This window comes from Salvelinus sp. IW2-2015, linkage group LG11 (assembly GCF_002910315.2).
Source record: "Salvelinus sp. IW2-2015 linkage group LG11, ASM291031v2, whole genome shotgun sequence".
Taxonomy (NCBI): domain Eukaryota; kingdom Metazoa; phylum Chordata; class Actinopteri; order Salmoniformes; family Salmonidae; genus Salvelinus; species Salvelinus sp. IW2-2015.
Window position 1 is genome coordinate 25943511 of NC_036851.1, and position 16723 is coordinate 25960233.

The 16723-nt window shown below is 48.1% G+C and overlaps 1 protein-coding gene across 2 annotated transcripts in view; it reads left to right on the forward strand.

Annotated features, from left to right (window-relative positions):
* Positions 1 to 163: 163 nt before the first annotated feature.
* LOC111970043 (rootletin-like) overlaps positions 164 to 16723 on the forward strand; it is a 30936-nt gene continuing 14376 nt past the window's right edge. The window contains exons 1-24 of one of the 2 annotated variants that reach the window (XM_070445605.1): positions 164 to 471; positions 888 to 1014; positions 1146 to 1291; positions 10117 to 10308; positions 10477 to 10500; positions 10715 to 10798; positions 10923 to 11023; positions 11119 to 11284; positions 11388 to 11494; positions 11623 to 11850; positions 12103 to 12193; positions 12281 to 12367; positions 12464 to 12676; positions 12924 to 13123; positions 13395 to 13577; positions 13686 to 13830; positions 13996 to 14142; positions 14371 to 14601; positions 14787 to 14980; positions 15054 to 15181; positions 15480 to 15649; positions 15941 to 16120; positions 16270 to 16404; positions 16529 to 16672. In XM_070445605.1, coding sequence (XP_070301706.1) covers positions 418 to 471; positions 888 to 1014; positions 1146 to 1291; positions 10117 to 10308; positions 10477 to 10500; positions 10715 to 10798; positions 10923 to 11023; positions 11119 to 11284; positions 11388 to 11494; positions 11623 to 11850; positions 12103 to 12193; positions 12281 to 12367; positions 12464 to 12676; positions 12924 to 13123; positions 13395 to 13577; positions 13686 to 13830; positions 13996 to 14142; positions 14371 to 14601; positions 14787 to 14980; positions 15054 to 15181; positions 15480 to 15649; positions 15941 to 16120; positions 16270 to 16404; positions 16529 to 16672 — 3477 coding nt within the window. In that variant the 5' untranslated portion in view covers positions 164 to 417. The remainder of the gene's footprint in view (positions 472 to 887; positions 1015 to 1145; positions 1292 to 10116; positions 10309 to 10476; positions 10501 to 10714; positions 10799 to 10922; positions 11024 to 11118; positions 11285 to 11387; positions 11495 to 11622; positions 11851 to 12102; positions 12194 to 12280; positions 12368 to 12463; positions 12677 to 12923; positions 13124 to 13394; positions 13578 to 13685; positions 13831 to 13995; positions 14143 to 14370; positions 14602 to 14786; positions 14981 to 15053; positions 15182 to 15479; positions 15650 to 15940; positions 16121 to 16269; positions 16405 to 16528; positions 16673 to 16723) is intronic. The other variant, XM_070445606.1, reaches the window with a different exon arrangement.

Below are 16723 nucleotides of genomic sequence, written 5' to 3' on the forward strand. Positions count from 1 at the left end.
TAATTGAGTGTAACTATTTTATGAAGGACATGGCTATCTAATTAAACTGCAAGGGTGGCCAGGCGAAGAATGCGAATTGAAAGCTCTCCTCGTGGAGGAGGGAGGGGGAATACAGTCTGCTAATCCCCTTGTCCTCAATTTTTCTCCGACAGTCCTGTAGAGGATGGAGCAGGACGCACCTGTGGGACGTGGGAGGAATCCTGAGATTCCAACAAACTCACAACTTTCTGAACTACCTGTACAGCAGATAGTGTGTCGTTCATTTAGATACGCATTTAACCGCGTGCATCCGTTAATTTAGATATAAATCGAACGGTTAATCCTATTTGATAACGCTACCAGCGCACGGGACTGGAGCGAAACGTTTATTTTTCGTCTCTTTCTTGCTGTTTGTGGATTAAAATCAACCGTTTCTCAATGAGCGACACGGAAAATTACAGCTCGGATTCCAAATTGGAATCTGTTATACAGGTCATGTCATGGCTCGTGCACGATTGCACTTCTATTTATCGTTGTTTTTAGCATGTATTGATATTCTTCTGTAAATAATTTATTGTAAAGCTTTATAGAAATATCAATAGGCTACCCAATATGTTATAATTATGTAGCCTAGTTGTAATTACAATAGACGTCTTCACTGAGGGTGCTGATGGTTTGACACTTCGACAGAGATGCCATGAAATCTGCTCTCTGTGTTATGAAAGTGTATGTATGCGTGCTCTGCAGAGTGTGAGGTCAGTGTTCTATTCTGAACCCAGCTCTCTGGTAGACAGGAGTGACTGCTGAGAAGCCACCTGTCCTCGTGGCACTGTGATCTGCAGGGCCCTTAGTTTTAGTCTGTCTCTGAGGAGATTAACTATAACTATGTGTCTTTGTCTCCCTGCCAGAGGGTGGAGGAGAGTGTGCTGTCTGAGGAGAAGAGGCTGACTGTCCGAGGCGCCTCCCCAGAAGACCCAACTATGTGTCTACCTGCACGGGTCCGAGAGATTGTCACCAAGAACCTCAATGAGAGCTGTGAGTAGCCAACCATCTGATTACTCTACTTTGAATGCATCTGTGATATTTTAGTGTCCTGAATATTGAACAAAGCGCTGTGCTCTTCATTAACACGATTGATTGTCTGGCACTCTCTCTCCCCACCCCAGCACCAGGAGCCATGTTCTCAGTGATGTCTGTCCAAGAGGAGAACCGGGTGCTGCAGGTAGAGCTGGGAAGGATGGAAGACCTGCTAGCCCATTGCAAGGCGGACCGCGATGAGCTGGCTATCAAATACAGCGCAATCAGCGAGAGGGTAAGAGACAGAGAAGAGGAGGAAGAAGATCAGTAAGTAAAATATGTAAAATTAGATTATCCAGGAAAAGACAACAGGATGTGAAGCACATAACAAAATGGAGGTTGAGAGAGAGAGAATTAAGGCATTTTGTGGGGATTAGTTAGTTCTCTTTTTAATTATTAGTTTGGACTGGTTGTAGTACTACACTAACCTGGCTTCGAGAGGCCATATATGTGGTGGGTTTAAATGCTTGTCCCCTCATTATTTTCTTTGTCTGCTCTGGAGAATTTTGTCCGTCTCCTTGGTTACAGGGACAGGAATGAAGTGAAGTGGCATGTTGCTATGGCGTTTGTCACCCCTGGTGATTGTAAACAGGGGTTTTAGTGGGGAACAGAGGGGGCTCAGGCTAGAGGGGGGGACTCATTAGTATGGCGTTAGAATTTAGCCTTACTAAATGCGGGTGAACATCAAAGATTATTAGCCAAAACACAAACAGGAAATATCTACCATGTTATCTTTAATCAGTTTTCTTCATGGTGACACTGATTCGGCTAGCCTGCAGTTAAAATGCATAAATAAAGGTTAAATTGTCACGTTCCTGACCTATTTTTATGTTATTTTGATTATGTTTAGTTGGTCAGGGCGTGAGTTGGGGTGGGCATTGTATGTTGTGTGTGTCTTGTTTAACGTTTGTTGCTTGTCTGGGCACTTGCGTTATTTAGCTTCACGATCATTTGTTGTTTTGTTTGTTTGTAATAGTGTTTTCGTTTCATGTTCATCTTCGTTCGTTTAATTAAAAGAAGATGGCTTATTTTCCTCATGCTGCGTTTTGGTCCGTCTCTCCTCCACACGATCGTGACAGAACTACCCACCACAACAGGACCAAGCGGATTGAGGAAGGAAGGAAGGAACTAKAGCAATGGAGAGAAGAGGAATGGACTTGGGAGGAGATCCTGGACGGCAAAGGACCCTGGACTCAGCCAGGGGAATATCGCCGTCCCCAAACGGAGCTGGAGCAGCGAAAGCGGAGAGGCGGTTTTTAGAGGCAAAGGAAGGCAGAGTGGCTGGAAGCCCGAGAGGCTCACCCAAACTTTCTTGGGGGGGGGGCTAAAGGGAGTGTGGCGAAGCCGGTTGGATACCTGAGCCAACTCCCCGGGCTTGCCGTGGAGTGAGAGGCGTCGTACTGGTCAGACACCGTGTTATGCGGTAAAGCGCACGGTGTCCCCAGTACGCGTGCTTAGCCAGTGCGGGCTATTCCACCTTGCCGCACTGGGAGGGCTAGGTTGGGCATCGAGCCGGATGCCATGAAGCCGGCCCAACGTATCTGGCCTCCAGTACGTCTTCTCGGGCCGGTGTACATGGCACCAGCCTTACAGGTGGTGTCCCCGGTTCGCCTGCATAGCCCAGTGCGCTATTCCACCTCGCCGCACTGGCAGGGCTACGGGGACCATTCACCTGGTAAGGTTGGGGAGGCGCGTGCTCAAGAGCACGTGTCCTCCTTCACGGTCCGGTATACCGGCGCCACCTTCCCACCCCAGCTCAGTACACCCGTGCCTACACACGCACCAGGCTTCCAGTGCATCTCCAGAGCCCTGTTCCTCCTCCACGCACTCTCCCTATGGTGCGTGTCTCCAGCCCAGTGCCTCCAGTTCCGGCACCACGCACCAAGCCTCCTGTGCGTCTCCAGAGCCCTGGACGCACTGTTCCTTCTCCCCGCACTCGCCCTGAGGTGCGTGTCCTTAGCCGGTACCTCCAGTTCTCGGTACCACGCACCAGGCCTACAGTGCGTCTCACGGCCAGAGTCTGCCGTCTGCCCAGCGGCGCCTAACTGCCGTCTGCCAGCGGCGCCTGAACTGCCCGTCTGCCCAGCGGCGCCTGAACTGCCCGTCTGCCCAGCGGCGCCTGAACTGCCCGTTGCCCAGCGGCGCCTGAACTGCCCGTCTGCCCAGCGGCGCCTGAACTGCCCGTCTGCCCAGCGGCTGAACTGCCCTCTCCAGCGCTAACTGCCCGTCTGCCAGCGGCTCTGAACTCCGCGTCTGCCATACGCCGTCTAACTGTCCGTCTGCCATGAGCCTGCAAAGCCGCCCGTTGCATGAGCCTGCAAAGCGCCCGTCTGCCATGAGCCTACAGAGCCGTCCGCCAGACAGGACCGCTAGAGCCGTCCGCCAGACAGGAGCCGCTAGAGCCTTCCGCCAGACCGGATCAGCCAGCCTTCGCCAGATCCGGATCAGCCAGACCTTCCGCAGACCGGATCAGCCAGACCTTCCGCCAGACCGGATCAGCCAGAGCCTTCCCCAGACCGATCAGCCAGAGCCTTCCGCCAACCGGATCAGCCAGAGCCTTCGCCAGACCGGATCAGCCAGAGCCTTCCGCCAGACCGGATCAGCCAGAGCCTTCCGCCAGACCGGATCAGCCAAGCGTCAGCCAGCCATGACAGCCAGACCGTCAGCCAGCCATGACCAGCCAAGCCGTCAGCCAGCCATGACCAGCCAGAGCCGTCAGCCAGCCATGACCAGCCAGAGCCGTCAGCCAGCCATGACCAGCCAGAGCCGTCAGCCAGCCATGACAGCCAGAGCCGTCAGCCAGCCATGACCAGCCACGTACCAGCCATGACCAGCCAGAGCCGTCAGCCACCATGACCAGCCAGAGCCAGCCAGCCAGGATCCGCCAGCCAGCCCGGAGCTGCCGTCCTCAGCCCGGAGCTGCCGTCCCTCATCCCGGTGTTGTCCCTTATCCCGGTGCTGCCCCTTATCCCGATACTGCCCCTTCAGTTAGGTGGTTTAGTTGGAGGGTGGTCATTGGGGGGATACGGAAGCGGGGAGTGACTATGGTGGTGTGGGGCAGCGTCCAGAGCCGGAGCCCCACCGTGGACAGATGCCCACCCAGACCCTCCCCTAGACTTTTTGTGGTGCGTTCGGAGTACGCACCTTGAGGGGGGGTTATGTCACTTCCTGACCTATTTTTAAGTTATTTTGATTATGTTAGTTGGTCAGGGCGTGAGTTGGGGTGGGCATTGTATGTTGTGTTGTCTCTTGTTTAACAAATTTGTTGCTTGTCTGGGCACTTGCGTTATTTAGCTTCACGATCATTTGTTGTTTTGTTTGTTTGTAATAGTGTTTTCGTTTCATGTTCATCTTCGTTCGTTTAATTAAAAGAAGATGGCTTATTTTCCTCATGCTGCGTTTTGGTCCGTCTCTCCTCCACACGATCGTGACATAAATAAAGGTTAAATGAAAATAAATTAATGTTAAATGAGTGACTCTTCTGACAAATGAGACTAATGTAAATGTACCTCTACTATATCATGAATACACGTCACTGCTCAATGGCTAAATGTAGAATACAGAGAGGCTTATCTGTATAGATACAGTTGTTGGGACCTACAGAGGTTCCTATGGAGACAGGTTTGTGTTTACTACCGAACTGGGGTGTTCTCCATGGAGAGGCCATCATAAACATAACAAATGGTATATGAATTACTATGCCTGGTTTTGCCAATGCAGCAAAACTGGGCCTGCCATAAGGAACCAGGTGGCCACCAAAAGGTTGAATGTACATATAGTTTGAATCGTAAAAAAATCCATACGTAAATTGTTAGGAATGTAAAAAAAGCTATGCATGAAACGTAATTAGTTCTTTAAACGTACAAACCCTATGCTACGACAATGAATGAACATTTACACGTTCGATTCTTACTTTACGTCTCCCTTTACTCGGTTACAGATATACGTACAAACTTTTGTCAGGAATGTGGCATCTGCAAAGGACATGAACCGAACGTAGCTAGTCGAAGTTAGATAGTCAATCAAGCAACTCTAGCCCAGATGTTAGAGTTGCTTTACAGCTTCCGGTTTCATCTCCAAAATAAAAGTTTAGAGCTTGTTTTAGAACGACATTCGATAACACTGTTATACCAGTAGATGACGTAGTATAGGCTTGGACCTTCAGAAAATGACTTGTGAGAGAATGAAACTATACAGCTACAGAAGAGCCTTGTCTAGAATGACCGCCTGAGCTGCATAATAGGAAGTAAATATGATTTAGGATAGGCCTATTCCACTATCTAAATATGCCATGCTGTTGTGTGTTATTTAATGGCCATATAATTGTATAATACATTTTTATAGCAGCGTGGGGCTACTGTGGTGATCATGAAACCTAATGAATCACACTTTTTCCAGTATTTGGGAGCACGGACTGTAGGACTTATGTTAGGCTTGTTATAGCCATTTGCATTGCACAACCCCATCACGCAGAGGCTATATCCATATCAATAAATGAGACAAAACAAAATATGGATTAAGTCTTGGCTATAACCTGTCCTGAGCGAAATAGCCAAGGGGTCCCAAATGGTCAAGACTATCTATAGCCTATTCTTATTGCCAGATCTCTTTTCCCTATCAGCCACTGTATGTGCTTCTTCAACTATTTGGTTGAACATTTATTTAGAGGCGTTTTAAGGGTAGGCCTATAATAAAAAGTTATAAAACACAAATAGAGTTCTAAAATTATTCCGCAAGACACCAGCTGCACACATCATGCATGCTCTGCACTTTATTTGGCTAGTAGGCAAATAGGCCTACATTGGGGTATAATGACTCTATGACTGCCTGCATCCAGAAGGGCATCTTCTGAGGCTGAGGGGTGCTCTTCCAAAGGCGCATGGTGCTGTGGTGCTGCATGGAGATCACACGCTCCAACTGAGCAGCAGTGTCGCGATGGAGGGAATAGCCTATATGGAGACTACCTAAGACCACTGCAACAGAGTTATCGTAAAGTGTGGGAATAAGCTTGTCAGTCTTACAGTACCCTACGTTTAACCTCTCCCTTGTTCATGACCCGATTCATATAAATCCTGTCAAATTATTTTAAGCTAATATTAACCCTTCCTACAGAATATGCTTTGGCAAGATTTTGAGTGATGAAAGAAATGTGAAAATATTCTATAAAAACATATTTTGAGTGGCAATGACACCAGTGGTCATACATAATTTATAGATTCACCAAACATCTATTATTGTTAATATATGATTCATTATTCCTGGTAGATACTACTCGTTATGATAAATTATTCCTGGTAGATGCTACTGGTTATGATTGCAGACAGAGCCCAGAGAATGGGATGATGCAATATTGAATTAGTCATATTTTGATAAGGTGGATGCATGGGGATGTCCACGTCACCCAGAGATATGCCCATGCTGTAAAGATACACCTAGTGGACTGAAACTTCACTGTTGTAGGCATAATACAGCTAGTGCTATCTAGACTTGCACTGGCAAACCAATCCATTACATTAGCTACCTAAATGTGAAGTAAACTGAGGAGTAATAGACAATAGAGACTTTTAACTTGAAAACGTGCAGGATACCTCTTTCCAGTTTCCCTGACTTAAAAAAAAACGGTGTTATGTTTGGGCCGAGTCATTTATTTATTTTTTCTCACAGAGAGGGAAAAAGGTTGTTTACTTTTGCAGACAGCTAGCTTTGTTAAGTTTTTGTAGTGGTGCACTGACTGAATAATTATAGCTAGTTGGCTAAGCTTCGATCAGCATGGATATCCAAAAATGGCTAGGCACTGCCAAGAGCAAAACAACTGAGGACTGATGCCGAGCTCAACGAGCACCCTGCTAGCTCAACCACTGAGGTTGAGGAGTCTAGCAGCAAATGCAATACCCGCCCATCCCCCACGCCACCTGCTGACCAACAAGACAGAGAAAAGCCGTGGCCTAGCACCAGCAACATGAGGGTAACATCACAACAAGCACCTGCACTGCCGTTACCCCAGCCACTAGCATCTGACGACCTCGGTGATGATGAGCCAGCGCAGGTTTGTCTTACCCGAGACGCATTTTCAGTGGGAAAAAGCGGGCCTTTTGAAGTACCTGGCTGTCACGGCCGTCAAAGGAAGTGGACCAAAGTGCAGCGTGGTGAGCGTACATTATCCTTTATTTTGGAATGACGCCAACAAAACAATAAACAAAATAAACAACCATGAAGCTTACGAGGGCATAGTGCCACAAACACAGGTCAACTACCCACTTTGAAAGGAGGGAAAAAGGGATACCTAAGTATGGTTCCCAATCAGAGACAACGATAGACAGCTGTCCCTGATTGAAAACCATACCCGGCCAAAACATAGAAATAAAGAAACATTGAAAACAAAACATAGAATGCCCACCTCAAATCACACCCTGACCAAACCAAATAGAGACATAAAAAGTCTCTCTGAGGTCAGGGCGTGACACTGGCTCAAGGTCTATTTGGTTGTGGTGCACGCTATGTCATCTGAGGAGGCAATAGAGGACTTTTACAATGTGTGTAGCTTCCTGTACAATTTCTTTAGGAAACCCACGGTGGCTGCACAGTACAATGGGGGAAAACTGGAAAGACTTATTGATCAGAGATGGACTGGCAACCTCACCACGGTGTTGTAGTTTTTAAATCAAGTGACAACATCACAGAGATGCTCGGTGAAATTGAATCTACTCGCGCATATGGCACACATGCTTATTGAAAGTGATAGAGCCGAGCATTAAATGTATTGCTAACATGACTCACAAAATCCTGGGGCTTCTCGACCCTCCTAACAAGTTACTGCAGTCTGAAGCAACTGATCTGCACACCGGTGTCAAACTTATCTGCAGTACATATGGGCGCGTTGACAAACAGATGTGATGCTGAATTCAAAACGCTTTGGGAGGCATGCCAGGAGGGCACGAGCACACCAGCTCCAAGCAAATGACGGAGACTCGTGCTTAAAACGAGTATGTAGTTGAATGCAAAGTGGGTCAGTATGATGGTGGAGATGAGAGGGTGTGTAAACAACAGTTTTTTTCAGCACAAAGTCTTCTAAATGGTAAGCTACAACCATTATGGCCCTGGCCGCCATGCCAGAATGATTCATTCATTGGTTTTCCCTCATGTACAGTAAGCCTGGTTGTTTTTTAAATGTAATGTATAGTTACTTTAGGCCTTTGCTTTTTACTTCAATGCAGGTTAGATTTATCTGTGATTCTTACATTTAGGTTACATTTATTCGTTTTTGTGGGTCTAATTGCTATTGATATATATATATATATACAGATTTGTGTTATTTTATGGGTATAGGGACAATGACCAATGTAACCTATTGGTTGTCCTCTGAGGTGAGCCCTGGTGCGGTGCTCCTATTGTTCTGGCTGTCCACTTCAGTGGTGCTGAAATTGGCAGTGCATCCTTTCATCGAGCTGACTGGCAGTAGCCTTCTCCCCATGGTCCTAAATCGATGGTTACGATGTGTGCTGTTTTAATGAGCTCATCTTGGGCTACCAGTCTTCATATGGATTCTCTTCAACATTGCATTCTTTCTTGTTTGCAAAATGACAGTTGTTGTTTATATGGCTGCATTTCAGATAGCCCTACATCACAGGAGGTTGGTGGCTCCTTAATTGGGGAGAACTGGCTCGTGGTAATGACTGGAGCGGAATCAGTGGAATGGTATCAAACACATGTTTTCCATGTGTGATGCCATTCCATTAGCGCCGTTCCGGCCATTATTATGAGCCATTCTCCCCTCAGCAGCCTCCACTGGACATGTTTTTACATTTTGTATGTTGCAGTAGTATAGGACCAATACCGTGTGTAGCCTACTAAAAGAGGTAGACAAACGTTCACTCTGTTATCATTAATTTACATTACACACAGTTGTTGTGTGATAGGCTATTGTAAAAGTGATGTCAACACTATGAAGGCACGCAGCTTACTTTATCGCCCCTCCCTGCTCTCTTGCTATAACGTGTGTGTGTGTTGCTCTCTGTTACGAATCCCTTTGGCCCTGCAGTCTAGGGGGGATGGAAACGAGACTCGTAACATATCTCATGCAAATCATAACAGTGAAAAGGAACAATGAGAACTAATAACAACAGACAACCTAAATCTATCGTCAAACACTTAAGGTTTATTGTTCATACACACAGTAATGGGGGGGGGGCTGAGCTGGACCCAAGGAAAGAACTAATACATATTTTTTTTAAACCCTAAGCTAGTCTAGCCTGCTTCATGAACAGCTAGCTAACTAACCAATAAAATACAGTGGGTGGTCCGCCCAGTTTTAACTAGGGTACTTAGACAAAGTTTTCCTAAGAGTAATATATGGCCATGGGCGACTTGGCTTTGTATCCCCTTTTCCCACCAATAAACAAACAGTCATACTCCACAACAATACATACTCACATAATAAAGGACAAATGTGACATGTAGGCGCAAAAACAAAAGAGAGATACCTGGAGAAGTGGAGGCTTGGCTTACTGTAGATTATGCTCATTGCGTAGTGTCACAAATTCGAGTAATGTAGCCTATAGTTGTAGTAATTGAATCTTTGATGTCCTACTGGTGCTCATTCTGTTAGGTGTAGGTCTACCGCAGCAATGGCTGCATTTCGGATACACTTGTATGTCATAGTAGGACCAATCTCTTGTTTTATTAAGACTCTATAAAGCAATAGTAGTTGTGCCCCCCATGGATTTAAAATGCCCCCTCAGGCATTTCATCCTGGAGCCGTGCCTGGAGGCCAGGAACATTCATTACTGCTGCTTACAACCCATCAATCACAGAGCCCTCTAAGAAACCATTTTGTTCAGATAGGGTTAGGTAGATGCAAATGGAATTGTCTTGCGCCATGCAATAATTAATTATGCATTTATAACAGAGAATTATGGTAAAACATTTCAGCATATCTTATTTGACTTTCTAGGTCTGACCACATAGCATACCTTGCAATCCCGAAGAAAAACAGATTACAGTGTGACTCCCCCTGTGCCACAGCACCCCCTCAACCTCTCTGTTATGTTTTAATCTACGTAGCTAGAGCATGCACTCTGCCTGGAGACGGGTGACGGGGAGCAGGCTTCACCAGAGTCTCGAAGCCTGGCTCAGCAGAACGTGGACCTGCGCCGACGTCTGGATGAGGAGCAGGCGGCCTACAAGCGTAAACTCACAGCCTACCAGGAGGGCCAGCAGAGACAGGCTCAGCTGGTGCAGAAGCTGCAGGCCAAGGTATCACACTATGATGCGTTTGTTTCCGTTCACCTCCATTTCATTTGGAGGGTAAAGGGTGTTTTACTAGTTCATTTGTAAGTCTGTAATTGTCTGCCAACCTTGTTAACAGGTTGAGCCTAATGGCGTGTTTTTTTGTGTTTTTTATTTACTTTATTTTTATTGAAGAACACACAAATGAACACAAAACAGGTAATGGCTGTGTTTTTTTAATGGTTTTAATTTGGGAAGTGAGTTCATGAACCTCATAGATGTCTTCCTGTATGACATCACTGCCTTACATACTCTCCTACTAAGAATTACACATTTTATGATGACAAATAGGAACTGATGCTGATTATCTAATGTAATCTATATTATGTCACCAGTCAGAGAGCAGATCACCTCAGTGTGTCCTCCCCTCCAGGTCCTGCAGTACAAGAAGAGGTGTGGAGACCTGGAGCAGACTCTAGTGGAGAAGTCCTCGGAGCTGGAGCAGCACAGACTGAGTGTTCGTACTGCTCTACACCACTATGGAGACATTCTGAAACAACTAACCATGCCATTTAGTAACAYCATTGAGTTAATCTACAAMTCACATCMGATGCYTAYCTGTSATTCTTATTTCCCTTTAGGGTCYTTGTGATATGTCCAGCAACAGRCACCATSGAGAKGAGGWGGATCCYTGCGGCGACCTGGAAAATGCTCTSATRCGGTTGGAGGAGGAGCAGCAAAGGTTAGTGATTGMAATCTGCCTGGGCCAATCAGRAATGAAACTAATGYCATACAGAATTCAATGCAATTGATGCWATGCCGTGTTATGCTCCACAGGAGCAGCAGTCTGTCTGCAGTGAACGCCATGCTGAGAGAGCAGTTGGAGCAGGCAGGACTGGCCAATGAGGCACTCAGCCAGGACATACGCAGYCTCACTGCTGATTGGTCCAAATCCAGGGAGGAGCTGGAGCAGAGGGAGTCTGATTGGAGGAGGGAAGAGGAGGTTGGTATTAGAAATGAGTTTTTGTGGATGGCTGTTTTCATTTTTTACATAAGAAACACTTTTTTATTTTCTGTCACATGCCATTTCACAATTTCTCTCTTAGTCTTTCCACAGTTATTTCAGCAGTGAGCACAGTCGTCTATTGTCCCTATGGCGACAGGTGGTGGGCTTCCGTAGGCAGGTGTCTGAGCTGAAGAGCGTTACAGAGAGGTCAGAACAACTAACTGCATAACAAACTGCATGAATGCACCTCATTTTATATTGTGAAGTTGCCACTATATTTGTGCTCTATTTTATATTCTTTCATATTTCGCCCTCGGCCCCTTTCCCCCTGCCAGAGACCTGTCTGACATGCGTAACGAGCTGGTACAGACCTCCCACTCTATCCAGTCATCCTGCTCCGGCCTGTCCTCCACGCTGCGCAGCCGGGAGGGAGGGGCGGCCCTGGCTCTGGAGCGGGAGGTGGCGCTGCGGGGGCAGCTGGAGCTGCAGCTCAGAGAACGGGTGGCCGAGATGATGAGCCTGCAGACCAGGACAGACGCAGAGAGGGCCGAGCTCAACGCCAGGTCAGGGACAGAGTTGAACACTCTGCTCAGTCATTGGCTTGTGTCTCAAATGGCACCCTACATAGTACACTACTTTTGACCAGAGCCCTATGGGACTCCGACACGGTCTGTCTCTCTGTGTTTACTGAGTGGCAGCCTGGTCTGTCCGGTGGCGGTAAATCAGGAGGGTGAAGTGTAATGTGCATCTTAGAGATTCAATGGTGTGCTAAGTGATGTGTGTGTGTGTGTGTGTGTGTGTGTGTGTGTGGTCAGACTGTCAGATGCAGTGCAAGAGTGGGAGAGGCTGAAGGGGCAGACTGAGGACAGAGACAGAGACATGGCCTCTCTGACCAGGAGACTGGAGGTGAGATTGGCCTGTGTGACCCCAGCATGGAAACTTCCTGTAGCCATTAACAATCATACCCCTCACTATGGTTCTATCCTCCTACAGGAGCAGAATGGTAACGATGAGACAGACATGCAGGTGATGAGAGCTCATACTGAAACACTGCTGGACACACTGAGAGACATTGCACAGGTACAGCAGTCTCACTTATACACACGTACGCGCACACACACACATACACACACACAGCAAACTTTGACCAACCTCCACATTTAAACCCCTCCCTAGACTGTGCTGTCTGATGGGGACTCATCATCAGAGGCAGACCAGGAGAACACCGGAGCTCCTCTATTGGCTCTGCTCCGTGGCTCCTCCCCTCACCGCTCCTTTTCACCACAGCGATCCACCTCTCCCAGACGCTACTCCTCGTTGGCACCCGTCCCAGAAGCCAGCCTGTCTGCCCTGCGCTCTGTTGTCAACAGCAGACATCTCCAGCTGCAGGTACCCTGTCCCTCTGCTGCAACTGGACACATTAACACATCTTCTGCTATCTAAGTGGTTTTACTGTAGTCATTCCCTGGGATTGGGAATTGAAGCTTCTACTAGCCTGCTTTATCACAATGTTACATTGTCCAACTTTCCTATACAAACATTTCCTATAAAAGTTGTCTTGTCTCTTAATTCCTCTGTATCACTTTCAGTATCCAGTGTTCAGTGTCCCACTCTGTCCTCTCTCTCTGGTCCACAGGAGGTCCGGGGGTGTCTGTCCTCTGCCCATTCATCATTGCAGACACTGCGCAGACAGCTCGCAGAGGCGGAGTCAGCCAAGCGAGAGGCAGAGCAGCGCAGTCGGACCCTGCAGGGAGAGAGGGATGGAGTTCAGATAGAAAAAGACACCACGCAGAGAGAGAGAGACCGTCTGAAACAAGACAGAGACACACTGGCTAGGTACAACCAGGAGAGTCCGCAGGCAGACTTATAAAACAACTTGGGTGATGGAAAACCCTTTAGGACCAGGAACTGTCTTCCATCAGTGCACTGGTTAAAGAACAGGCCTTGGTATGCATGGAGAGAGGAGTAGCTAATGCTACATACATTATAAGCACTAGCAGTTCACTTTATTTTGAGGAAGCGCACATCTATCCTTTCATACAGTTTTACAGAAATCTCTAATCACCATGTCCTGTTGTCCTCTGTGTCTGTGTGTCTGTCCTCTCAGTGAGAAGATGGCTGTAGAGAAGGCAGCCCAGACAGCTCTGATCAAGGCCCAGATCCTGCAAATGAACTGTGAAAAGCTTCAGCAGGCCGTGACGTCGGCCCAGAGAGAGAGGGATCACGAGAGAGAGGAGAAGGAGGCCGTACTGCAGGAGAGAGACCGAGCCAAGGCTGAGACCGAACGACTGTGAGTGAGAGAAGAGATCAGTGAAACCAATTGTCATTGATATGGTGTGTGAATGGAAAACAAACCCCGTGGTCATGTCTCTGTCTAACGCTGTCCCTGTCCCCACAGTCAGAAGCAGTGGGAGCAGAGTGAGAGCCGGGCGTCTGTCCAGCGAGGGGAGCTGTCTGTAGTGAGAGAGACCCACCACCAGGTGGAGGTAGAGAAGCAGCTGCTGGAGGGGGAGAAGGCCCAGCTCACTGAGGCTCTGACCCGGGTAAGACACACAGACAGACACGGAGGATATCACTCCAACTCTATGGATCCTCTTTTTTGGATGTTACTATTTGTTCCTCCTTTGACCTCCACTCCTTGAAAGTTCATCTCTTAAAATTTCACCCATCCTCTCTCTGTCCTGTATGTTTTCTCCTCTCTACCACAGGCTGAGAGCAGTAATGCAGAGCTCTCTCTGCTGGTCAATAAGCTTCACTCTGAGGAGGCTGCCCTCCAAGACTCTCTGGGCAAGATGGGCAGCATGAACGAGGGCCTGGCCCAGGACAAGTCTGACCTCAACTCCATCATCTGCCAGGTGAGACACAGTGGGACCAACACCTTGATCAACATGTGACTAACACTTGTGGGTGAAGTCATATAGGACTGATGCAAGAGTAACCATCAAAACAAAGCATCGCTCTGGCCTATTCTATAGGATAGGTATCATGGTATGCCTTCCTGGACCTCTTCAATTTAGGCCTTCCTCACCCGTTCACTCTCTCATACGTGTCCATGTTTCTCTCTCTCTCTGTCTGTTTCTCAGCTGGAGGAGGAGAAGGCCCATCTGCAGGCCCAGAAGCGTGAGGCGGAGCAGGAGAAGCTGACCATCAGAGATGAGCTGGTCCGAGTGGAGCAGGACAGACTAGAGCTGGACACCGCCCGCCTCGCCCTCCACCAATCACTGCAAGAGTCCGAGCTGAGCAGGGTGGGAATGGAGGCGGAGCTTCAGAGTCTCCGGGCAGATAGAGTGAAGCTGCAGGACAAAGTCACTCAGGTAAATGACGAGTCTCCACTCTGAATGGGAAAGTGGCATATGATAATGTGTCTTCTCAGCAAGAAAGAGCTTCAGTAATTAACAAAGCATGATCATTACTGAGTTCTGAAACCTCATTGTTCCAGTGAATATGTCTGTAAATGTGTACAGTTTTACTGCATGTACCTGTGTATCTCTGCTGACAGTTGTGTGGCGAGGTGAGCTCTCTGGGGGCGGAGTTGGGCATGGCCCGGGGTGAGGAACAGAGACAGGGCGTGGCCCTGGAGGAAGTAGGGCGGGGCAGGGTGGAGCTGGCTAGAGAGAGGGCGAGGCTGGTGGTCCAGCTGACTGCGTCAGAGAGAGAGAACACCAACCTGACTGAGGAGCTGGCCGCATTCAGGTGAGATCTGTGTGTGTGCACGTGTGTGTGTGTTGAAGAATTGGTCCCTAATGTGTGTGTTGTGCCCCTGCAGGTCGGAGCGGGAGGCCCTGGAGACCAGCCTGTTTGAGGTGCAGCAACAGCTGGTGCAGCTGGAGTCTGGCAGAGAGCAGCTGGAGACAGAGATCCAGAGCCTGCGGCTGCGCTGTGAGACAACCACTGGTGAGAAATGGAGAGAGAGAGAGGACAGGAGGAGGAACCAAATGAGTGAAAACAAGATGGTAGTGGCAGTGTGGCAGAGAGAGCATCAACAAGGAAGACGGGAGTATTGATATGTTAGAATTAAATATTGAGGAGCATTGATGAAGCCATAGAACATCAAAAGAAAGAGGGGAAACCAGATCAAGTGTTAGTAAAAATGAGTTGAGGAGATTGATGGAGAAATGATGCTATAGCCATTACATGACTGTCTGAACACCGGTGTGAAACTGCTCATCATGTCCCCTATTGTCTTGTGTAGCGGAGCTGAGGCGTGTGCGTGCTGACGGGGAGAATGCACTGGCACAGAGTGAGCGGGAGAGAGAGGCTCTGAGCCGGGCCCTGAGCAGCACCCAGCAGGAGTCCCAGCAGGCCCTATGCACCGCCATCACTGACCACCAGGAGGAGGCAGAGAGACTGACCGCTGAGAAGGTGCGGGGAATGGGGGTTCTCAGACTGTAGAATTCTTATTTACAGTGACGGCCTACAGTAGTTCTACTAAACTGTCTAGGTCTGTTTGGAGAGGTTTCTGCTCTAGTAGTAGGAGTATTGTAAGGGTGGTTTTACTTGTATCCAGTACTATTAGGATTATAGTTATTTTCCTTTCTTTTGCCGAAGGTGTCTCAATGTGTGTCTTGATTCTACTCAGTTGTTCGTGTTCTTTATTTGGGCTGATTAGGGCCTTACAATGAACATCAACAGCGGAGTGTGTTTGTTCTCCAGGAGGCCCTGCGTCACAGTCTGGAGTCTGAACAGGAGGGGGCACTACGACGAGTCAGACAGGAGGCCGAAGAGCAGCTCCTCAGAGCCGAGAGAGACCGGGAAGACCTGAGAGATGAAATGAGGAGTCTGCAGCACCACAGAGACCAGAGTCTGCTACAGGCAGAGACAGAGAAACAACAGGTCAGTCACATCTGAGAGACCAGACAGACACCATGTAATAGAGATCAGACTTTGTAATGAAGTGCAGAGCAAATAGTGATAAGAGATAGCTACCTTCATTGTGATCCATATGCCCAGTTCTAGAGGCTCTTTCTATTGCCCTCTCTTAGATGCTGTCCCAGAAAGAAGCAGAGAAGGCTGTGCTGTCTGAGAGAGTGTCCATCCTGCTAGCAGAGCTGGGTACTGCAGCCCTGGAGCTGGACAGACTAGCCAGGGAGGCAGCTCATTACAAAGACCAGGAGAGGGTAATTCTAGACCGCTTTAGAACTCTGTGCCCGTTCTGTACTATCATGAATTGTTCTAAAATACATTAAAAGGATAAACATGTATGTGTCCAAACTCTAATGTCTCCCTGACTTTTGTCTATAGGCCTCAGTGGGAGCTCTGACCATTGAGTTACTGGAGCTTCGCTCTCAGCTGGAGGACGCTGACAGTGTTCATGATCGGGAGCTACACAGGCTGCAGGAGAACTGCACTGACCTACAGACACACACTGACATTGCACTCAAAGAGGTAAGGGACGGTTAGAGTCAGGGATGGAGCCGGTGACCATTTCTGGTTCAA